This window comes from Natrix helvetica (genome assembly GCF_964273705.1).
Source record: "Natrix helvetica genome assembly, chromosome: 3".
In the NCBI taxonomy this organism is placed as follows: domain Eukaryota; kingdom Metazoa; phylum Chordata; class Lepidosauria; order Squamata; family Natricidae; genus Natrix; species Natrix helvetica.
The window spans coordinates 114,098,476-114,122,924 of record NC_138549.1 but is presented as its reverse complement, the minus strand read 5'-3'; the positions used below and the strand labels follow the sequence as shown (position 1 = coordinate 114,122,924).

General features: G+C 36.0%; 2 protein-coding genes across 8 annotated transcripts; one reads left to right on the top strand and one right to left on the bottom strand.

Annotated features, from left to right (window-relative positions):
- Positions 1-2,878: 2,878 nt before the first annotated feature.
- TEX38 (testis expressed 38) lies at positions 2,879-4,952 on the top strand (the record flags this gene model as incomplete). The annotated part of the gene is made up of 2 exons (XM_081948646.1): positions 2,879-2,897; positions 4,257-4,952. The coding sequence occupies 2 exons, from the start codon at positions 2,879-2,881 to the stop codon at positions 4,751-4,753; spliced, it is 516 nt and encodes a 171-aa protein (XP_081804772.1). The 3' UTR covers positions 4,754-4,952.
- Positions 4,953-5,363: 411 nt separating this feature from the next.
- On the bottom strand, positions 5,364-23,428 carry EFCAB14 (EF-hand calcium binding domain 14). 7 transcript variants are annotated; one of them, XM_081949035.1, is made up of 11 exons: positions 22,847-23,424; positions 21,062-21,210; positions 18,479-18,624; positions 16,643-16,741; positions 15,523-15,633; positions 14,837-14,938; positions 13,152-13,343; positions 12,972-13,052; positions 11,291-11,396; positions 10,259-10,387; positions 5,364-9,487 (listed from the first exon to the last, which is right to left on the bottom strand). In XM_081949035.1, the coding sequence occupies exons 1-11, from the start codon at positions 23,077-23,079 to the stop codon at positions 9,312-9,314; spliced, it is 1,524 nt and encodes a 507-aa protein (XP_081805161.1). In that variant the 5' UTR covers positions 23,080-23,424; the 3' UTR covers positions 5,364-9,311. The 7 variants fall into 7 exon arrangements, with proteins under 7 accessions (XP_081805161.1, XP_081805163.1, XP_081805162.1 ...); XM_081949037.1 differs by having other exon boundaries at positions 10,259-10,390; positions 14,837-14,872; XM_081949036.1 differs by having other exon boundaries at positions 10,259-10,390; positions 22,883-23,424.
- Positions 23,429-24,449: the final 1,021 nt, after the last annotated feature.

Sequence of the window (24,449 nt, the reverse complement as noted above, 5' to 3'; positions counted from 1 at the left end):
TTTTTAAACACAAAGTAAATTCCTGCAGCTTCCGGCCCATCCCCACTTTGTCAATGGGCCATTAAGAAGGCCAAGCTAGTCCACTTTACATAATAAAGAGTTCTCCTCTTCAGCTCCAGGGGGATGGGATTAAGGCAGGATAATATTGCCTTTTACTCAACTGACCACATGGCATCTGAGAACTCAACCAAACCTGGATTCAAAACTCAGCCTAGAGGGTTGCCCTTGCCCAGGCCCATGGGAGTCTGGCAACCAATCAGAATACATTTCTTATACAGGAACAGGAAACAGATAGGTGGGGCAGAACAGATTATAAAAAGACCTGCAAGCCCTTCTTCTCCCTTCTTCTCTTCTCTTCCTTTGCCTTCTCTTCTTCTCCACCAACATTGAAGCATGTGATCATCTTTTCTGTTCAGGACTTAAGCCATGTGGTCCTGTCCACCATTAAAACCATCTTTCCAAGCAGCCTCCATGTCTCCAGTGTCTTTTTCCCCACTTGGAGCCGAACCCAGAAGGACATTTCTTCCAACAGTATCATCATTATCATCATCATTTTAGCCATTGTCTATCAACTGCAGGATGAAGGCCTCTTCTACATGTTTCCAACCAAAGTATAATAAATAGTCAACACAGCAATTATGTTGTTACTATGTGTATGTGTGTACACCTGTGTTCATAATTTCATGTAGGACCATATACAAGCACTTGACAAATACAAGAAACGCAAGAGCACCTACAGAGGGCATCTTTCAGGCTACATGTAATTGCTTCCGTTTCACCCAGTTCCACCGTTCCGGTACGGTGCTCCGGAGGGCCCGCCCACCCGCGCTCCTTACTGGTATTTGAGCTCTTCGGGGCTTCCGCGCACAGCATGTACAGCGCCTGCGCGACGCTCCGCCAAGCAGCTGGAGTGTCACGGAGGCATCGCGGAGCATTGCAGGCAGTAAGTACGCACGCATGCGCTGCGTGCATTCATGTGGTGGATGCCGGGCCCCATTGCATCATACCGGTTGTAACGGGATCCGGAACCCACCACTGCACATTATCAAAGATAAATGATTATAACAGATTGTCTGATTTATGCACAGTACTGCTATTCTTATGTCCCCTGTCCATCTGCTTCTCAACCGAACTCCTAGAAGGTTATACATTTCTGTCAGGTGGATAGAGGAGAGGGAGTGCAATATTAACTTACAAATTGTTTTTTTTTCTAATTCGCAATCTAAATATAAGGTCCTCGACACATCATCTAGAAACTCTCTGCTCTGCCTGAAAAAAAATACATTCTTCAACAATTCTTTTAACAGGTGAAGCTCATGTGCTGCAAAATAAACTCCTGGTTTCCAGCATCATCTTCTTTTCAAAATATGCCCCTGAACACCACATGGCTCCCGTAACCTTTTTTTAGAGATATAAAAGTGCTTTGTTCAGAAATATGCCCATTTACTCACAAAAAGAATAAAGCTAGGCATCTTATGAGGGTGATTCAGGTAGCAGGCATTTTGTAAATAGTTATGTCCCAATGTCTCAAAGGTACTTTTTTTCCCCCCAAAAGGCAACTGCGTTGTTTTTTGAGGAAGACGACGTTTCACTTCTCATCCAAGAAGCTTCATCAGTTGTGACTGGCTGGTGGGGGGATAGAAGGATAGATATATGCATCACCCCCATCATCAAGTCACAACTGATGAAATTCTTGGATGAGACGCAAACATCTTCATCTTCGTCCTCAAAAATCAGTCCTGTTGGCTTTTGTGTGTGTGTGTGTGGGGAGCATCTTTGAGATAACTATGAACTGGATTACTGACAATCTCCATAGACCTATGTCCTGATAGTTAGCTTCTCCTAAATGATAAATCTTCCCCAGCAGGTTTTTTTTTTTTTGGTAAAGGTTCTCTAAATTCCAGATATGCCCTTAGCACCAAAAGGTTATGGATCCCTGACCGAAAATAATCATTTGGGTTGTTTGGGAGGTCTTATAGTCAACTACCAGAATTTCCAGTTAAAGGGGTTAATATTTGTATAGATCAGAGTCCAGAGGCAGGCACCACAAACAGGCCTTTTTCAAATAAAAAATAAATAAACCACACACACACACAGAAAAATCAGCCGGCAGCTTTTTTGATTGCATAAGAGAAGTATGGGCAATCAAGCATTTCCTTATCCTGAAAAGGAAGACAAAGGTTACTAGAAAGTTTCTCAGTTCCTATATAGCAGTGATGGCGAACCTATGGCACGTGTGCCACAGGTGGCACGCGGAGCCATTTGTCAGGGCACGCGAGGCACTGCCCTGTCAGCTGGCTAGAGTGCATGCGCGCGGTGACTTCCGGTTTGCTCGGAGGATCGTTTTGAGCGCTCCAAAGGCTTCAGGGACCGTCCGGAGGGGGTGGGGAGGCTGTTTTCGCCCTCCCCAGGCTTCTATAAAGCCTCTGGAGCCTGGGGAGGGCGAAAAAAGCATGTAAAAATGGGGGGTCGTGCCTGTAGTGCGCACATGCGCACTGGCGGAGTCGCGCATAGCATTATGGGTGCGGCACTCCTGCACACGACCCCCCTACGCTCTCCCCACTTATGGCACGCGAGCCAAAAAAGGTTCGCCATCGCTGCTATATAGTATTGTTTTGTTGACTTAAAAAGTCCTTTCACCTATGTTCCAGGAAAGTAGAGATTTCAACTGGGTGTGAAAGTAGAATGTAAATTCTTGGGCCATCAGTATGGTCTCCTGGTGACCATTGTCTCATCATAAGCTTTGGAATCTGACTTTCTCTTCAGTTCCTTTCCATTAGAATTAATTTCAACTACCCATTTGGTTTTTTTCCTCCTGAAAAGAGAGCAGCTTCATCTTCTTCACATAAAGGCATGATAAAATCCAAATTTACAGTAAATGATGATTATCCCTAGTGGTAAGTAGCCCAGTGTCTTTTCTGAACTAAACATCTGCAAGTTTATTTTTTTTATTACTGGAAAGCTAGGTGAATGACCCAGCAGCAAGCAATAGACACAGTGGTACATACAATGCTGTGCCTGATCCGTTTTAATTCTAGTCTCTTAACTAAAGCTTAGTAGTTCAAACAGATTAAAACACAATTTACAAACTACAACTATAATTACAATGATTGGATTGCACAACATAGGTACTTAGCCAAAATTTTAAAAAAACCACACAGTATTTTTTTAAAATTAAAATACATGAACACAGTCATTGATCAAAAGGTAAGTTGATTTTGGACTGGCTATGAGGAATTTTTCTTTAGATTACTTAGGAGCTGCTTCCTTTGGAGGTGGCTATTTTAGCCTAGATCTGATTCTGCAGCTTTGGCTGGAGGAAGAACCTATCACTTCCTGATATAAAGGCAGGTCAGCCAATAATCCATGGTTACCTTTTGTTCAGATAACTGCAATGCACATCACATACAGCTGCCTTGATCTGTGTTTGGATATAATTAATATAAAATAGGGCAACCACTTTCCAAAGGTACGCCATGAGCACTCAATTGTACAATTCCTCTAACATTGGTTTATTTCTGGGACATTCAGGGAATTTTACAGGTTTACATGGAACCTGTAAAATGCTCAGCACTTAATGTAGTGTATCTATACAAGTATCTTTGTAGATAGCCTTGAAAAGGAAATGTAGAATAAGGCTTTTCCATGGCACTAATCCAGCTCCAAAATTCCAATTTTTTTCTTTTTTGATTAGGGGATTAAACCTTTTTATAGACTTATTTTGGTAGAATTCTGCTATTTTAAATCTTCAGTTCTCAAATTGGTAGAATATTTATTTTAAAAATAATTTAATTTTAAAATAATGAATTACAGTTTTTAGATTTTTTTTTAGATTAGAAGACAACTTTTTTTAATTAAATATTATAAAGTTCTTACCATTGTATCTGAACTGAAGATTTGGGATATAGAATTACATGCTAAAAAAAAATCTAAAAGCTACTGTATAAAACATCTTTAAGCTATTCTTCCAAATCAAAGCTTGAATCCTTTAATTCCAAGCAATCCAGCTTCCCTATCAAATTCTTCCCTTGATGAAAATGTTTATAGAAGGACAGAGAGGGAATGTGATTGTTTTAACATGCTAACCCTTTCCAACTTAAAACATGAGTGAATCCTTTACTCAAAGCAGTATTCTATTGATGTTTTGGGGACAGTTTTTTGAGTTTGAAACAGTTTCACAGTAATGTAATAATAACACTCAAATGACATATGTAACTAAATTCTCTTCTGGATTTTACTTTATGACCTATTTATAGGTTTGCTGCCGGTATATTTTGGAAGCCTAGCTTTTTGCTACATCTTGCTGTTCATGTGTATGCTGCTCCTTCAATGGCGAAAACAAATCCTTCAGAAGCGCCGTGCAAAAGTCTGGATGAAACAGTTGAAAGCAGAGTCTTATTTTCAACATGCATTGGCTCACAGGGCTGATGAAGAAACCCAGCCTAAAACAAATGCAGCCATCTGCAATCACGATAACATCCCAGAGCCACAAAGCATGCACCAGCCCAGTGAGAATATTGTGGAGAGCAATGACAATTCTAACCCTCCACTTTCAGATTCAGCTCCATACAAACCGGTATTTCAAGAAGTTGCGTGTGTTTGTGCGCTCTCTCACTTGCCGCCGCTGCTTGCGCATTCAGCTTCTTACCCTTGCTCTGCCATTCCAACAGAAAGTTCACCATTCAGCTCACCTCTAAAACCAAGCATCTTGAAAAATGATCCCTACAGTATGGGTAGCACGGTTTCTGCTTAGCAGTCAATGTCACGGATGGGAATATTCTTAAGTGGTCTCAGTTAGAACTCAATTAAAGATCAGTTTCAAACTATTTCCGTTTTCTTTCAAGCATTGTTTTAATACTGGGAAGACAATCTGCCTTCGACAGCTAGGGTAGAAAGAAATTAATTTCTTTAGAAATTAAATTGTGTTCAGAATCCTTTCATACGTTATGAAACTGAAGTATATGCTTCTCCCAAGATTTCCAAATCTGCATTTCATCCCAATTGCCAAAAGAGCTGAATATTACATGGCGATACTTCTAATTTTAGCTTCAGTAACAAATTATATTTTAATATATAGAAGCAATATCCAGATATATCAAAAAGCAAATGGTATGGAAGTCTTTACTATAGTACAAATTACGGCCCATCTTAGTGAATATTTTGAAGCAACTTATTTTTTCCAGTGCAAGAGGTAATCTGGGAACAGCAACTGTTTTTGCAAATCAGTTCATCATGTACTACGCTATTCCCATGGACACAAAAGGATTTTTTCAAGTGAACTGCATTTTCAACAATAAAGAAAGATGAATGCTTCAGTTTATCCTATAACATACTTTTCTAGATGAAATAAAATAACCATCAGACCCAAAACAAACTATTTTATTTAGATTTGACATTCACAATGCATAATAGGTGCAAAATGCAACAGCTAAATCCAGATTTCATCCACTCCATTAGAGCTTTTGCACATTTGTGAGGCCCAATTTTATAAACCATTTCAATTAGTTTAAGTAGAACAATGCAAATCTATTACTTTTATACAATGTAAAACCAGTGTACTTTCAGTGCAGTGGATTCCAATACAAATTCTAAAGAACAAATTCCATAGATGAACACTATGATTCATAGCAGAAAATTGTTTTAACAGTTTAAAGATTGGATTAGTTATTCATATTCAAAAGGACACAATTTTCACTTTGGAGATATAAAACCAAGACTTTTTTTTAAATAGCATAAAAAGCAGTACCTCTTTTAAGTACAGCCAACACTCCCATATAAGGGAAACAGGTTTCGATCTTTCAAAACCCTTAAGAAATTTTTCCTTTACAATGTTATGATTCTCCATACAAATAAACTACCCTTTTCTATTCATCTTAATTTTGTTAATTCTTTTCGTATGATTATCTGAACAAAAAAAAAACAATCTGCAATCAAGTAATTTTTACTTTTTAAGTGCCACTAGAATTTTTGTGCAATCAGAAAAGATACAATACATTCCACTGTTACGTTACCCTGTCCCTATTCTTTCTATTCTGATGTCCCTAATTTTATCAGGGGGGTTCTATCGTTGTGAAATACCTGAATAACCTAATTTTAAAAAATAATATATTCATTGGAAGCATTTCAATAAGTCCAACAGTCATTTGAAGCCTTCTGTTATTACCAATATAAAGAGATGAGTCCATTTCATGGGCACTTATGAAGATGAACACGGGGGGAAAAAAACCAAGATTAATATCCACATGAACATTTCCAAATCTTGTGTATTTCTAAAATACGTTACGGCTTCTAGCTATCTTACTCAACATGGCTAGACATGATACGACTTGTGGCATCAGTTCAGAAGAGTATTATACCTTAAGGATGATGAAGCTAAAATGGGGGAAATGCTAGGATTTTGACCAGAGGTTTATCCATTACTCTTCCTTACATAACCTTCCCTAAAAAGGCAGGCTCACCTATGCTGCATATTCAATTTCAAATCAATTCTGCTGTACAGCTATTATGCATATTTTAATTAACCTGAAATAATTTTAAAGAATGCGCCATCTGAGCCAATTTATAGTACTCGGATTGCCATATTTATTTTGCTTTCCTGATAATTTGCATAAATTTACTTTTAAATGCACAAATATTGGAAATATTGGAAATTAGAAGAAATACTTCATAAGACAATGTATTTTGAAGGCTCTAATTATATTCAAAAACAGAAAGATAGAATTACTTCAAGATTTTATATGACGAGTTAGTTTTTTGAAATGCTTGCAAATAGGGAACATTTGCAAGCTTTTGCACTTCAGAATTTAGACATTTCATCACTTCATGTCCCTAAATTTGCCTAATACGAATGCCTTCTTTCCCAGTGGTGACGTATACACATGAGGAATGGGGAAATGTTGGTATGTAAAGGATCCTCAGCAGTCATTCAAGTGATACTTTATACCTTCCTTCCTACTCTATAACATAAAGTATGAATTAACCTTAGGTATTTTTTTTCTAATGAAAGCATTTCCTTAATGTAGGATAGTTTTCAAATGCATATTTCTCCTATGGTACAGTATTAAGTTATTGAAGACTATGACTTCAGCTTCTAAATTGGATCAGAAATTTTGGAGTGAGATTTCTCTTACAACAAAAATGTATCTGAAAACAATCCCCCAAAGTGCTCATGATAATTAACTTAATACTGAGATTAAAAGTCATTCTTTTCATATGGATACTAACAAGCCACCTTTAAAAAAATACCTTCAATATTTTGCTATACAATCGTATGACATACACACATACAAATACTGCTATATTTACTTGTTATTGCTTTATTTGGTCAATGTTTTTATACACAAAGCATATAAAACTAATTTTATCTGAAAGAATACTGGTGTTCAGTTACCTTGCAATATGAATTTTGAACTTTAATGGGTATAGCTAACATAGAAACTTAAGGAAACAATTTGCATTCTGGATAATTATTTAGATAAGGGTTTTCAAAAAACTGGTTTTCAAAAAACTGTTAATTAAATTTTTGAAAGGCATCTGTTTACATCATATTCTAGTACACCAGTGCTCAGTACTTTGATAGAAACCACTGCCATTATTCTCCCAGAAAGCCTGAATTTTGTGATGGGCAATGAAGATTCCTGATAAATTTGCTAAACTAAAAGCTGTAAAGAAAGCTAACAACGATGACAGCATTCTACTCAACATATCCTTTAAAAATAGTTTTACAGTAATAGTGGCACATTAGAAAACCTTGATGTGTTTGGTTTGTACAGAGAATAATGTTTATCTGAGGCTATTTACTAAATGAAATCCTACCATTTGTTTGCCTAACAACACCTGATGTTTTCAATAACAAACAAACAAAACAGCAGCTAAAAATGCTTTGAATTTCCAAGTTTATAGCTCATGCTACATCACCAAAAAGTGACTTCACATTCACAAACACATCTGTTTTTTTTTTAATAAGGCAAAAGCTTACTAATCTTGATAGCTGTGATAGGAAGATGCTGTACTCCTAGTACAAAACTTTCTCAAACTGCAATTTAAGAAGCAGGAAGTTTAATTATAATGTGAGAAAATAGCACATCCATGCCCCAATCTCAATCCAGTTGAACCTCACATTGGAATTAATGTTAAAATAAATCAGCCAACTATAGAGCGAAAATGCAACGATAGTACAAAATATAATTGGTCCTTATCACCTCATTCTTCTCGGAGAGAATCCTAATTACTGATATTAACTATGCTAACCATTAACACCACTTTTAATCCTCTATTAAATTGGGGAAGGTTAATTGAATAAAATATAACCAATACAATGAGAAAAACTGAAGTAAATATTGCAGTGTTTCCAGCAGAAATTCTTGTTCATAAAATTATTATAACTGAAAATAACAATCTGTGATCTGTTTAAAATCAGAAGAAATTAATATTCTCACAACCTGTTAGAATATCTTTTAATCTCAATTTCAAGAACTGAGCTCTCCTTTAATCTGGCATAAAAGTTAGTCCTTAAATAGCACAAAACTTTCCAGTGATTCACAAACAAATATAGGAAAGGAGTGTCATACAAGTGTAATTCCTAGGAAGAAGAAATGTTTTCTATTGTTGACTTTTACTTAATACAAATTGGAACATTGATTACTTTTGATGAAAATTAGATCCAAATATGTATAAGTTATTCTAGTTTAAATATTTACAAATGGAAGATTCCAATCCTGCAAATCAGATTTTTATATTTTATTCTAAAGTGCAGCTAATTTAAGGCAAATTTGAAATATAAAATCAAGTTTGTCAATATATACACATATTTTAACTTGAAGACGAGCTTCCCTTATAAGGGAAATAAGAACTCTGAGATAAAATTCTTCGTCATAAGGTGCAATTATCATTTTCATTACAACTATTCCATTCAATGCAATGCAATCCTGGGGCTGTGATCCAGGACAAATAAAATGTCCCTAGTTCTGTGGAAATCCAAACCAATGCAATAATGTATTTGCTATTAATAGGCCCTGTTTGCATAAACAGACTTAGGCATGGCTATTTACCCCTGGATCAGGGCCTCAAAAGTTGGAAAAACTTTCAGGGGTCCACATATCTTATGTTACAACAGATAAAAATATAAAAGCTTTTCACTGTTTTCCAAAGAACAGAAAATTTAAAAGCTGTCAATTGATACACTAAATTAACTTCAAAGACTAGTAGATCACTGGGGAAAGTGCTATACGTAGCTTTTACTTATTCAGTTGTTTTTTTAAAAAAACAATAGCTACTGTAGTCCTTCAATACTGTGTTTATAAGAAAAGATACTATAGACCCAATGCTACTTTCAGTTCTGATATAGAATATCTTCCATCTCCATCTTCATCAAATTCCAGAAAACTCTGTGGATCATGCCCTGTAGATCCAACCAGATTTTCCAGGTCCTCGTATGATAACTTGTCATTAGTGCCTTGGCTAGAAGTCCTGAATAAATTTTGAAGATCTGCAAAGACAAAAAATATATATAAAAAAACTGTTCAAGGTGGGGGGGGGGGTGTTCCTACCTGCTGAACAACCGGTACGCTTCACACACAGTTTGTGAATGCATACGTATGATATGTCATATGCATGCATTAAACTAGCAAAAGCAGCACTAAACATTTGGAAAGAGATAATGGCTAAATATTAATGTATGTCAACTGTCTCAATATAACAGATTATCTGCTTCAAGTATTCAGAGCACACTAGTGTAACAACCCATTTTATATTATTTTTATACATTTTAGCCACGTTCAGAATATTCTTTTGTTGCTTTAATATTTTCAGTTGGATATGGCAGGAACCAACATCTTTGCTTAAACGTATTTAAGCAAATCAAGGAATAAGGATCCTGCAAAAGCAGAGACTCATCCTTTTTGCTAACATGATCTAAACAAACATTTCTGAAGTAACTTCAAAGAGACCGATGAACTGATAATGGGATTAAGTATCTCTCTGTAATCCCAACCTTGCTCATACCACCTGAAACTAACAGCTATTTATCCCATCTCAAAGAGGTATACACAATCAAATATTTACCATCATAAATAAATCCTTATATATATTCATTCATTTTGACATTTCTAAATGTAGACTCCCAACTTAAATTTGTAAAGACAACTCTTTGACATCTGTAGATCCAAATTTATTAATTTCTAGAATCTTTTGCACATAAAATATGGGTTCTTTTTCCATGTCTAAAAATTCAACTTTACCTTCTATAATTCAACTTTACCTTCTATGCTGGATATTCCAGGTAAGGACAAGCTTCTTGGGTGTCGACTTCCCTCAACATTATTGCCAATTGATCTTGAAGAAATTCTTGGAAGTTTTGTAGGTTCTGATGTGATGCTCTGTGAATTTTCTACTGTCAAGTAATTTTACAGGTGTCATTTCTTTTTCTTATTTGATAATAGCAAATATTATGCATCAAGGTAGGGGAGGGGTTCTTCGTTTAGATGGTATAAAGCAGTCACAAGCAATCTAAGCAGATTTCAAATGTATTCTACTTCCACTCATACTAAGGTAAATAATAAACATATAGAGTGACTGCCTTTTGGAGATTTAAAGACCAGAATTATTACTTGTTTTTTTAATCAGATCATCAATTTCAGTTTCTTTTTCAATTGAATTGTACAATTTATGTTAGATTTAAAGTTGGAAAAAAACCTGTGATTAATTTTGATCTGACTTTTTTTTACACCTCAAAAACCTAGCATTTTAACAGGGGTATGTAGACTTTCTATATCCACTGTAAATTCCATCCTATTGTACCTCATGATAAATGGGGACTCTCAGTTGGTCTACCTTAGGTGACCTAGATTCCATCTGGAGTAGATACTCTTTAAGAAATCCAACTCCAAACCATATAGGATGTTAAAGGTGACAACAAGCACCTGTAAACCAAGTGGCCATCAATACAGATCATGAGGAAATGTGTAATGTGATTATACTAGGCAGCACCGGTCAGTTGCATTCCACTACTACTAGTTTCCAAATGGTCTTCAATGGTGGCCCCAAGTGGAAGCTGACAAACATATAAATGCTGAAAATGATATCAAATTCTATGAAATATTACAACTAAAATATTTAGTTCAGAAGCTTGAATTCAATTGCTAGCCAGTAAATAGAGCTCCATGCCTTCAGGTATGCATTGGGAAACAGATAATAATTTGTTAAAGTAAGTTAGTAATTAAAGCATGATAAAATGAATTTAGCTTGATATTCTAATACAATATGCAAAATGACATGTATATGAGATGTTTACCTTTAAGTGCTTCAGATCGTTCACTATCTGATTTGCTTGACAGAGCATTAATCAACTGCAGCTTTTCTCTTAGTTTGGATACCTGAGATTCTCCATTTTCTATTTTCTGTAGATTACCAATTAAAAAAAAAAACTAAAGAAGCCCTGTTTGCTCTATTTTGAGTGCATTTAATACAAAATATACTGTGTAGTTAATATGTTTCTAGCAAATATATTTATGTACCTTTTTACCTATGAGAATATTGTAACTGTAATTTTAATGGTTTCAGAACTATCTACGTTGAAAAAGGAATTGGCCATGTCAAAACCCAGCAGGAATTTTGTCTTAATTCCTATGAAGAGTAACTAATTTCAGGTACTGTCATACCAAGTCATAGTTCTATCTATAAGTTGAATAAACTAAATTAAAACAATTGCCTGCTGCACTTCTTTTACGTGATTGTATACTGAATTTTTCAATCTATGATTGACATAAATACACAGTAACGTCCATTTTATTGGTAAAATTAGCATTCTCTTCAAATTTTAAAGCTGAAGTTCTTGCGTAAATCTCTGCTCTAAGGCTATTCTATAGTTTCTCATATTCTTAAAATGTGACTAAACCCTGGTTTTTATTAATTACTTTCATTCGTCATTAACTACAACATAAAATAACCTGAGTAGTTTTGCAACATGAGAATTATCCTTAGGAACAGAAAGTTGATTTTTTGAGAAAGTTTTTTTGAGTATATTTTGCCTTGCATATGAATGTCCTTCAAAAGCATTATATCTAAGGTTTTGAACAAAGAGGAAAGTTGAAGTGATGTTCTAATGCCTCATAGAGAAATATTTTATTATATTTAAAAGTATTTTTTAAAAGTATAATTTATAGACTTTCAGCATTAAATAACAGCCAAACTCACTTCAGTCAATTGGTGACCATATAATTAAAAGTTCTGAAATGTTTGAAACAAAAATGCTTTGTTTTCCCAGATAGAGAAGACACAAGAACCCATTTTCAACAATCTTGTGCACTTTTCAATTAAATAGAACTCAATATGAGTAAATAAACAAAGCAATATATTATGTTTTGTCAGCTTTGGAGCAGTTCAAGATTTAATATCAACCATTGTATAAGCTAAGGTATTATTTTACTTGCTTCCATTTGGTTTTTAATAAAGGTAAAGGTTCCCCTGGCACGTATGTGCTAGTCGTTCCCGACTCAGGGGGTGGTGGCGTTTCGAAGCCGAAGAGCCAGCACTGTCCAAAGATATCTCGATGGTCATGTGGCCGGCATGACTAAATGCCGAAGGCGCCCGGAACGCTGTTACTTTTTAATACAGTAATGGAGTTTCTTCTTTGTGGGTAGATTTATAAAGAAACTAAAAGTGTGTGTGTAACTTTTGAAGGCACACAGCACTGTAAATATACAGTATATATTTACTACATTTACTAAAATAATTTGTCCTTATTTTTTTTTCCAAGGCTGAACCAATATAATCTTTTCAACATTTCAGCACACCTGGGACTTTTGTTTTTACAAAATGTGAATGGAGAAAAATGTATATATTTGGGCTATGAACCTCAATTGTTCTGTCATTTCACTTGAGTTGATTACCTTGCCCTTCTTACCCTCAATGTCAGGAAGACAATTCAAGGGGGCTCTAAAAAATCACCTTCACTATGGTTCACCAAAACCTACCTCCACATTTTCTACTTTTTCAGCAGTAGTTTCATTTCTTGATTCACTATCCATATTTACCGAGGTAGTTAGGTTACTCACCTGGAAGAGACAATATAATGCACTTGTTTGCTTGTGGCTTACTATCCTGCACGATAACATATTGCAAGTGTTTAATTCCCCAAATTGTTAGACACTTACCACACCAAAGGTAAGGTTCTTTTTGTTTTCCGATTTATTCCCAACGAACATATGATTTTCTAAGGAAGTAATTTTCCAGCTTAGATTGGTGACTGTGGAATCCAGATTGAAAAATTTTAAATCATTCAATTTCTGATATAACATTAGGGTAGAGTTCATTTCCTCTATAGAGATATGTAGATATTGGTTATCCTGTTTAACAGAAAAACAATTTGATTACTTGACTATAAAAGCAGTGCAACAAAATTATTGAAAAGATGTTATTATGTTGTTATTATTGAAAAGTTTAAGATTAATGAATCTAGTACACTGTAAACTATTCTCTGTAGCCTTTTCAAGTTCAACAAGAACAAACTGTGTACCAAAGGAATAAGCAATTAGCCTTCGAGTTATAACTACTGTAAAATGATTGATCAAAGTTATAATGGAAACCTGAAAAAAATGATTTATGATTGTCCTTCACACTTACGACCTTGTAGCAAACCATGATCACATGATCAAAATCCAGACCCTGGCATATATTTATGATACTTGCAGTGTCCTAGGGTCGTGTGACTACCTTTTGCAATCTTCTAAGAAGCAAACTTAATAGCTGTGACAAGAAAGTCGTAAAATGGGGCAAAATTCACTTAACTGTCATGCTTAGCAAGGGAAATGTGCTCAATCACAAGTCAAAGACAGAAGCAGAAACAGATGTTCTCTCATGTACCTCTCCTCGGATGCAGGCCAATTTCAGTGGCTAGTATGGATTCTGCACAATCATTAGAATGCCACTGAAGTTTTATGTACATATTTTTCTTGGTATCTAAATAATTAAATTTAAATTAGAACTGCATAAAAAACTATTGCTACTAATCTGCCTTCCATTGAGGACCTGTATACTGCAAGAGCCAGAAAGAGGGTTGTGAAAATATCTACGGACCCCTCACATCCTGGACATAAACAACGCTATAGGGTACTGCAAGTCAGAACAATTAGACACAAGGACAGTCCTCCCCACATGCCATTCCTCTGCTAAGCAACTAACTCCCACAACAACACTGTCAAACTAGCTAGAAAGGTAGTATTGCCATCATTATTCTCATCTCCCCTATTACCTTTCTCCTTATCTTATGACTATAAAACTTTGTTGCTTATATCTTACTATTTATATTGCTTACTTAGTATCTAAGACTATCACTAAGTGTTGTATCTAATGTTTTATGATGAATGTATTTTTAAAATGACTTTGCATGTACACTGAGAGCTTATGCACCGGAGGCAAATTCCTTGTGTATTTATTGGTGACACATGGCCAATAAAGAATTCTAAATTAATCATCCTATGTCAGGTGGCTAATAGGAAGATAGGGGAACCAATTCAGTAACTGTCAGATACTTGGGAGTGTTTAAACACTGAATAATTGTTTTATAGAAACTGCATCTTTTTTCTATTGCGGATGCGACACCTATATCATTATCATATTGCAAGTACTCTCAACGATTATATGATAGATGCATTTGAAGCAACAGCAATAGCTTCTTGACTACTTATTCTTTTCATTCTAGAGGCACTATAAATATCAGCATTTGTGCTCCAAAAATAATACTAAGGAATATAACAATGCAAAGCTACCCTGGCTTTATTTTTACATAACAGTTTTGAAACCGTGATTTCCAAAGCTTTTAAAAGCAAAAAAGCAGCACCTGTTTACAAATGTTCGACATATTCTTTTCATTTATCTGGGGGACAGAAGAGGAGGAAAAGGAAGGTAAATGCTTTTGTCTAACATCTTCTGTGTGTTCATTCTGAAATATATTAAGATATATGTTCAAACCAGTTACTATTTGAATATTCATAACCCATCACGCATAACACTTATTTATATTCCACAAATAATTGAAGGAGAAGAAAGCAAAAAAGAAGACAGTCAACCTTTTGTGAGCAGCCATAAAATACTGGCATATGCTTTACTCGACATGAAATTTGAATTTAAGGTTTTTAATGCAGGAAGAATATTAAGCAGAGTTATAGCTAGAAAAGGGAACTGTCTGAATAACGAAAATGTGATGTTAACATTAAAATGTTTCCATCTGTATAAACAATCAATATCTACATATCTGATTAAAGTTTAAATTTAAATTGGTTTTAAGACCTGATAATAAAGTTTAACAAACATATAGGAACATAAAATATATTCCACTTGAAAAGGTGAACTATAAACATCATTTTCCCCCTAATAGGTCCATGGGGTTTTTTAAATAAGAAAATAGGAGGGGGGGGGGGGAGAGAAGGCTTCCGCCACTTTTATTTTTAAATTGCATACCAAATCTGAAATTCTTATAGGACGTGCTACAGAATGTACTCTTGTGAAACGTCTATACATCCTTACCATTTCTTTTTGGAGTGTTTCTAAAGTCTTCTTTTGCTCTTCAATTGCTGCTTGCATGGCCTCAACATCATGATGAACGCTGGTCACCGTGCTACCTATAGTAGCGACACTCTAGGAAAGAAACCAACAGCAAATCTTTTACCGTCAGACATTCATTGATCAACCAATTGAAATTCAAATGTGTTTACTCCAATGAGTAAAACCAATTTTAATTGGTTACATTAAACACAAAGAATGTACATGAACAAATCTCATTTATCGCAGTATGAATAACAATTTATTTTCTAGGATATATTTAACTGGGAACTTATATCATATTTGAAGAATATGGAATCAGGTGGTGGATAAAGTAAGTCACTTCGTATTGCTCCATTGAAATCACTTCCACATTGATGTTTATATAAAGTATATGTTGTAGTGTATACACACAACCAGACATCATATATATTGCCATACACACACAAAGCATTCTACATGCTTGGATATGCAAGAAAAGATACATCCTACGATAAACTGTTTTTATATTTTGAGAAAAACATGCAAACAGATATTTGCAAAAGTGTTTAGAAACACAAACCTCTAGTATTAACAGTTCTATTATCAGATCACAAAGTATGATGAAAACTACTTTCTGGATTATAGGAAAAATGTATAAAGTGCTGGAAATACAACCTGTCCATCGTATTGTACTTAGCTTACATATAGAAAAAGGAACTTACTTCCAGGCAAGCCAACATAATATTGGCTATAAGCATATAAGGACAACAATTCTGAATACATTTCTGATGCCCAGTTTTACTAGTGGGCCTCAACACTGCAAAGACACTAAAATCACCACTACTAATTGTCACCTATATTCTTCCTACAAGTGATTTCTATCACTGGTGAAATATACCATTTTTTATGGTCTAGTCACATGAACTGGAAAGCAGGATTTCAAGAGTTTTACAAATATGCTTTTATGCTTTCTTTATACATTTTCAAATAAAGAGGGATTAACAATGCAATAAAATATAGTTCCTATTAGGAAGGACGGACACAATGAAAAGCTCTGTACTTGTCAAATTATTTATAGCACAAAAAATTCTAAAGATAGATTAGTATTAAATATAATACATACTTTCTGAAGCTCTTCCACTGTAACAGGAAGATTAATTAAATCAGAAGCAGATTTAATATTTGCTTTGAGATGATTTACTGCCAACATCAACAAAGATATCTGTAATCAGAAATAAAAGAATGACTTTACAGGACAGTTTTTTAATCTTTTCTGTTGTAAAGGTTCATCCCAAGACCATGTGGTGAATGTGTTACTGTTGAGTTACCAGTAAACTAAGGGAGTTTACTCAAAGGAACAAATCTGAACTACAGATGCTGCCAGTGGTGGGATTCAAATAATTTAACAACCGGTTCTCTGTCCTAATGATTTCTTCTAACCACTACTTCACCAAACTGCTCAGAAAGTTAACAACCGGTTCTCTCAAAGTGGTACGAACTGGCTGAATCCCACCACTGAATGCTGCCCAAGGCGCTGCTGATACAGTTCAAGGTGAATTATTGAATCTGTCATCTGCACCTGCATAACCGTCTGCAACCAATCAAGACAAACATAAAACTTCAACGGATAATTAGAACTGCAGAAAAAACTATTACTACCAACCTGCCTTCCATTGAGGGCTTGTATAATGTACGAGCCAGAAAGAGGGTTGTGAAAGATCCCTCACATCCTGGACATAAACCGTTTCAACTTCTACCCTCAAAACGATGCTATAGGGCACTGCACGTCAAAACAACTAGACACAAGGAGTTCTCCTCCCCCCATGCCATCACTCTGCTAAACAACTCATTCCCACAACACTGTAAAACTATGAAGAAAGGCAGTATTATTATCATTATTCTCATTTTCCCTATTACCTTTCTCTTTGTCTTATGACTATAAAACTTTGTTGCTTGTATCTTATGATTTATATTGTTTACTTAGTATCCTAGTATGGTTTATGTTGATTGCTTAATTAGTATGATTTATGTGGATTGCTTAATAAAACTGTTGTGGCCCAGCAGGATCCGCTGGAGCTGCTGAGGGACTCAGATAGCGACGAGCCTTATGAGTCGGCTATGGAAGAGATGGGGGACCCTGGGCAGACTTCAGACTCAAGAGCAGGGACCAGAGAGGCTGGTTGGCCACCAGGAGGTGCCTGAGGCATGGAGCAGTGGGGAGGATCTAAGGGAGTTTGTCTCTGACCAAGATTAAGGAGGGCGGAGAAGCCACGGCAACAGCTGCTTCGGAGACAAGCTCCTCAGAGATAATCACGCCCAGGTGGTTGTGGCTTGGCCCCTTCCAAGAGCTTACTTAAGGAGAGCTTTTGGGGAGGAGACTTTTGCAGGACACAACCGTTGAAAGCAATCTGCAGTACGTCTGGTCTGAACTGTTTTGGATTCCTGTTTGTAACATGTTGGAGAAGCTGTTATCTGTATCCGTCGGAGTCTGTGTTGCTGCCAAGGTTATTATCTGTTAGTTTCGTGTTTGGACTTTCAGCCACCAAGATTTATAGTCCTGCTAATAAAGTGTTGTGGCATTCCAGATAAGCTTGTGTCAGCATCCGTTACTGGATTGAGGGGGGGGGGGTCAGAACATAAAACTATCACCAAGTGTTGTATCTAATGTTTTATGATTAATGTATTTTTAAAATGACTTATGATAATGATCTATCACTATTGTTGCATGTATACTGAGAGCTTATGCACCGGAGGCAAATTCCTTGTGTCTAATCATACTTAGCCAATAAAGAATTCTAAATTCTATTGGTAAACAAAGGAATGGTTGGACATATTATTGCCCAATATAGAAAATGTTCAGTAGAATGTAAATATGAACTGACTAAATTGAGTGATTAAAAGTGCTATTTAATACTATTTTTGATGCAACTTTACTTGAATAAATGCTGGCTCACTTTACCTGTTTGCTTATTTCAGTGATATTTATCCATATTTTGTTTATCCCCAAATCTCCATTCTTAATTTTTTCCAATTCCTTTTCTTTGTTAAGGAGGTCTTCAGTCATTCTGGGAATTTCTTGAAATGAGGTTTTTTGATTAGATTCCACTAAAATAGAAAAGTAAATACATAATGAATCTGAAAACATGAGCATAATTTCTTTCAAGCGCTAATTCTGAATATCTAACATGCTATGACTCTCATTATGAATATGCATAAGTTCTGTTGAAGATATTCCCAGCTTTAGAAGCCCATTATCATTATCATAATATGCAGAAGAGCCGGTTATGAGAAGTGCATTTGGTTTCCATTGTCTTGTATTTAGAAACATTATCTCTTATTAATTATTATATTAATCTTATACTTAAAATTTAAGATTCTGGAGGGATTCTGCTTTGTCTTAGAAACTTGCTAGAGTAGAAAAACAGAGCATAATTCAAATAAACAACAAAATATTTTCTTCCAGGTCTCAAGTACATCTCCAAGTGCATTTATTGTGCTCATTTTTCATAAAACAGTAAAATACAAGACACCCCATGCCCTATTGGGTCATCCTTTCAAAGATATTTCTTTATCTAAACAAAGAAACAAAGACCATAGGTGGGCAAAACAATTGTGGAGTGGGAGCGACTTCAGACTTCTTGCTTGCTTCCCCATCGAGTTTCCATGTAGGAAGTTGGTAGGTAGCATCAGATAACCTACCTACCTTTCTTCCTTCCCCTCCCCTCCCCTCCCCTCTAACCCCCCCCCCCCATCTCCATTTATTTTGATTGTAGGAAACATGCAGGAAGAAATTAGCAGGGAACTAGCATCGCCAGAAGCAGCCACATCTTTTCCAAATTTCATTCCTTTGGGAATCACTGGTCCTGGATTTTGTGAATTAGCCCATTTGAGATACACTTTTAGTTCAAAAATATTGCTTTATGATGCACTCTTTTGCTCAGTTAAAGGTAATGACAATCAGAGTTTCAGTAGTATATACTGTAAATATCTATGCCAATATACTTATAATTTTCTAATCCATAACTGATGACATATAACTCAGTGTTTGCTAGTAATAATGAAGTTGAAATCCAGTACACCGATAATAGAAGCAAGCTGTGGTAAACTAGCAAATAAATAAGATTCTAGGATTAAAACATTTTAACTTTTATTATAGATTGCAATCAAATTGTCATAAACATGCCTTAAAATTGACCACAAAGTATTTTATTATATTTAATAAGCATTAATGCTTATTATGCTTGACACTATTTTCTGCAGTTTTGTAAAAAAAAAAAATTGTTTACACATAGAAGATGCATTAATAATAAAGGAACCCACAAATGGAAAGTCTGTTAATCATGATATTAATCATGGATACTAGCATCAGCAAATAAAAACATTTATGTTCATGCTATTGAGTTCTTATGATTAAGCATGATATAACCCACCAACTCCCCACATGACATTACTAAGATTTCAATAGCAGTTCAACAACACTTTTAGGTGATTCTCATTGGCTGTAGATGTTGTAATAGTACATTCCTTTACCGGGCAGGGAGGTGGACTACTCCAAGGTCCTTTTCATTCTTTGCTTCTTAATTTCAAACTCCAATCATAAAAGATGTTAATTATATCTTTTAACCCAAAGGTCAAAAAAAGCATAAGCTCTCAACATTTTCATCAGGAAATATTTTAAGACACAGAAGTGGAGGGTGAAGAAGAAAAAAAATGACAATACACATAGTCCTTGACTTACAACAGCTCATTTAGTGACTGTCCAAAATTACAACAGCACTGAAAAAGTGACTTATGATCATTTATCAGTTACGACCTTTCCAGCAACCCCATCATCAAGTGACCAAAATTCAGATGCTTGGCAACTGATTCATATTTATGACCGTTGCTATGTCCCAAGGTCATGTGATCACCTTTTGTGACCTTCTGACAAGCAAAGTCAATGGAGAAGTCAGATTCACTTAACAACCAGTTGATCGACTTATCAACTGAAGTGATTCACTTAATAACTGAGGCAAGAAAGGTCACAAAACAGGATTAAATTAACTTAACAAATGTCTGTTAACAGCAGAAATTTTGGGCTCAGTTGTGGTTGTATGTCAAGGACTACCTGCACTGAAATATAAAATCTGCACAGTCCATATCAAAATTAGAATGTAGGAGAGACAGCAATTAGGGTCTCCCTGGTGCAGAGGTTGTCTATTATAACCAAGACAGATGCAGCTATTTCTGAAACAGAATTGTTCTGAATTTTGAAAATATAAAATATTCCTGCTCTCTGAAATGAGCATCCATTCATTCTTTACTTGCTTTATACAGCATGATGTTCTATAAAGAAGAAAGTTTGCCAAAACATATTACCTTCTATCAATTTAAAACAAAACTGAGGATATTTGTTTTTGATTTTGGTAAAATATTCTTAAGAAAATGAGAATATATGATCTTGCCCCGTAATGCATGCTAGCTAAAGGCAAACTATATGCTAATTTCTTCCCAGTAAACATCTCCCCCTTAGAGATGGCAAATATTTGAGATTTGAACTTACTGGTTCTAAATCTTTCCTTTAATCCATCCAGATCTTCTTTGAGAGCAACTTGCATCCATACCAATCCAACACAGGCCACCACACAAGCAGCCAAGATGACAAAAGTACATAACGGGCAGCACAGTTTGCAGCATCGCAGGTAGTCACCCCTATATTAAAAATGTTTTAAATTGGTATTTGATAACAGAACTAAATCTTACACTAAACAAATACATTACTAAATTCAACGTAGGAAGCAATCATGCTTTTTAACTCTATATATTTGTACTATACCAAATATGAAATTCCATGCTATGAAAAATTAGGAATAAAAACAGAATTGCCAATATTGTATTGTCTTTGTATAAACATATGGCATGTCTGCATCTGAAATATTAAGTTTAGTTCTGGTAACTGTACTTGAAAAATATAACACAGATTTTAAAAAAAAGCAAAAGCATAATATAGCAACCAAAATGATCAAGGATATGAAACATCTATATAAGAAAAAGCTACAATATTTGAGATACTTTAGTTTAAAAAGTATGATGACATATGACTGAAGCATATAAAATTATGCATAGAACTCAGAGAAGAACAAATAATGTTATTCTACATTAAGCCTGAGATAGAATCGCGAAGTTGAATACATTAAACAAAAATTCAAGAAAAAAGTACCTTATCCCACAGGAATACATAAACATTACAAAGGAAAAACAAATGTACAACAAATGCCAATACAACCAGATTATGCTTTGATATATCTTTATGTACTACTGCAACCAAAATCATATTATGGAATCAAATTAACAGTATAATGTCTGCAAATTGACAATACTCAAGCAGAAAGAATGATAGTATCATTCTTCCCCATGCCTGCATTATTAAGCAGAGCCCAAGAATAACACCAGGACAAGTTGTACAAGTAACACACCTAAGTTTCTATGCCAGGGAAGCTAATTCTCCAAACTGTTTTGCTGTGACTGTAGTCATACCCCAGCAGCAATCATTTTCAGTTCCAGTTGTTATCAGCAATTTGATGTTCTCCAAATGAGTTATGATTACAATTACCATCAATCCAAAGCAGCTAACAGCTGAAGTGATCGAATTACAATCCAACACAAATTCAGAGCAACAGATTGAAGGCTATGTTAATATTGCTATTCCAACCGCTCTATTTTTCAATTTATACTCATTCCAAATCCAACTTTACTTCTCAACACCTGGCTTCTTCAAAATTCTGAGTGGATTACAGGTAGTCTTCAACCTACGGCCACAATGGAGCCCAAAATATATGTTGCTAAGTGAGAAATTAGTTAAGCGAGTTTTGCCTCATTTTACGACCTTTCTTGCCACCTTTGTTCAGTGAATCACTGCAATTAGTGCAATTAGTACCCTGGTTGTTAAGTGAATCTAGCTTCCCCCATCAACTTTGCTTCACAGAAGACTGCAAAAGTTGATTCCGGGACACTGCAACCGTCATAAATGTGAGTCAGCTATCAAGCATTTGAATGTAAATCATGGGGATAATGCAAAGGTTATTAAGGGTGAAAAACCATCAACAGTCCCACTTTTTTCAGTGCTGTTGTAACTTCAGTCACTAAGCGGACTGTTGTAAGTCGAGGACTACCTGTATAAACCGAAACCCGTTCGGTGTCTGTCTCTTCCCCTCCATAAAGCCCCGCATCCCTTTCCTTTCCTAAACCTCCTGACCGCCCCCCAACAGACAATCCTCGGTTCCCCTAACCTGCCTACCCAACCCTACTTTCCCTTCCTCCCCTTCTCCTTGGATTCTCTGGGTCTCACTTAGGAAAGCGGGCGCGGGAGGCCGGCAGTCCGAACCTGTCCCCGTAATCCGGATCGGAGGAGCTGCTGGTGAGGCTCTCGGCAGACTCGGTGCGGAGCAAGCGATGCCCCGAGGCAGAGCCTTTCCTGGGGTGGTTCTTTTTGAGCCGGCCGCCTCCGCCGCTGCCGCTTCCCCGGTCGCCGTTTCCACCGCCGAGGCCTATGAGCGCGTTCAGCTCCTTGCGTTTTTTCATCCTCTTCTGCTGAGCCGGGGCGAGGCTCTGGGGAGCCGGGCTCCGCAACGCAGGAGGGGCGCCTAACTCGGGGCCCCGGCTCGCCAGCTTCAGCGTTTCCGACGTTCACCGCCCAGAAGGGCGTCTCAAGAGGGCCGGGCCGGATCTCTTAGGCTTCGGCGATGCCGTTTTGGCCTGTTCTTCTTCCCGCCGGCTTTAGCTGTCGCCGCAGGAGCCCCAGCCATGGCCGTGGGAAGAGCATCGCTTCCACTTGTTCCTCGCCGACCAAAGGGTTGGAGCCATTAGTTGCTAGCACCGGAGACACCGATTGGAGGGTTTTGCTCGTGGGCAAGGACCTACCAGTATCGCCTTCTCCTATTAGATAAAACGATTGTTTTTCTTAGCTCTGCCTTCTTTCCTATTGGGCTACGTTAGCCCTTTTTTTTCATTGGCTAGTGACATTTACATCCGGGGAACCGGTTAATACCCGCCCACAGCGAGGAATGTACATAAGTTAACCAATTAAAGGGACTAATAGAGAGATAAATGGGATACATTAGATTAGAATGACACTTCACTTGCAAACATGATTGAATAGATCAAAAAGACATTAAGAGTTGTCAACCTTATTTTATTAAGTTTTTTCTCTGGTAATACTATACTGCTAACTAGGGCATACAAAACCTTTGCTAGACCAATCCTTGAATACTGCTCACCTGCCTGGAATCCACACTGTATATTGCATATTAATACAATAGTAAGGTGACCAACTTTTTTACAATGAAAAGGAGGACAAATACATTGGGGAAAAAATATCGTAAATAAAAGAAATCTTTTATTCATTGCAACAATAATACACTAAAATATGATATATGCATAATAAAAACATTTGTAACATTTTATACTGTAATTATGCTTACATGCCTGTTTATTATTATTTAAATGAGTACTTTTCCATTGAGTTAATATTTTTTGTCAATGTATCATCTTCTAACAATATATTGGAAATATCTGAACAAGAAATATCCTTCATATTGAATTTTACGGCAAATGCTAGAGTATCAACATTCAATCTCGATTTCTCACTTGCCCAAAAATCATTGGCAATTGAAAAAACTCTTTCAACTGCTGCATTAGTTCCAAGGCAGCACAAGGTAAATTGTACAAGTATAAATAAATTTTCACATGGAATATGTTCATTTTTGAAATGGCTGAAAATATCCACCCATCTTTTATCAATTTCAACGTGTTGATTTTCCCATTGTATTAATTTTTCAGAATTTAAATATACATTCAGTCTTCTAATTTCTTCAAAGAGACAATTGTCGTCTATTTTAATATCTGGCATTTCTTTAGATAAAAACTCAACACAAGATTCAATATCTGTCCAA

Bases quoted from the DNA above. Each gene is read 5' to 3' on its own strand.
- EFCAB14 (XM_081949034.1), bottom strand. From the start codon at position 23,079: ATGAAAAAACGCAAGGAGCTGAACGCGCTCATAGGCCTCGGCGGTGGA. The intron at 18,625-21,061 runs GTAAGTTCAAAT...TTTCTATTTTAG, and splicing joins AAAGGAAAGATTTAGAACCA to TGGAATCTAATCAAAAAACC. The intron at 9,488-10,258 runs GTAAAGTTGAAT...TTGTCTTTGCAG, and splicing joins TGGAATATCCAGCATAGAAG to ATCTTCAAAATTTATTCAGG.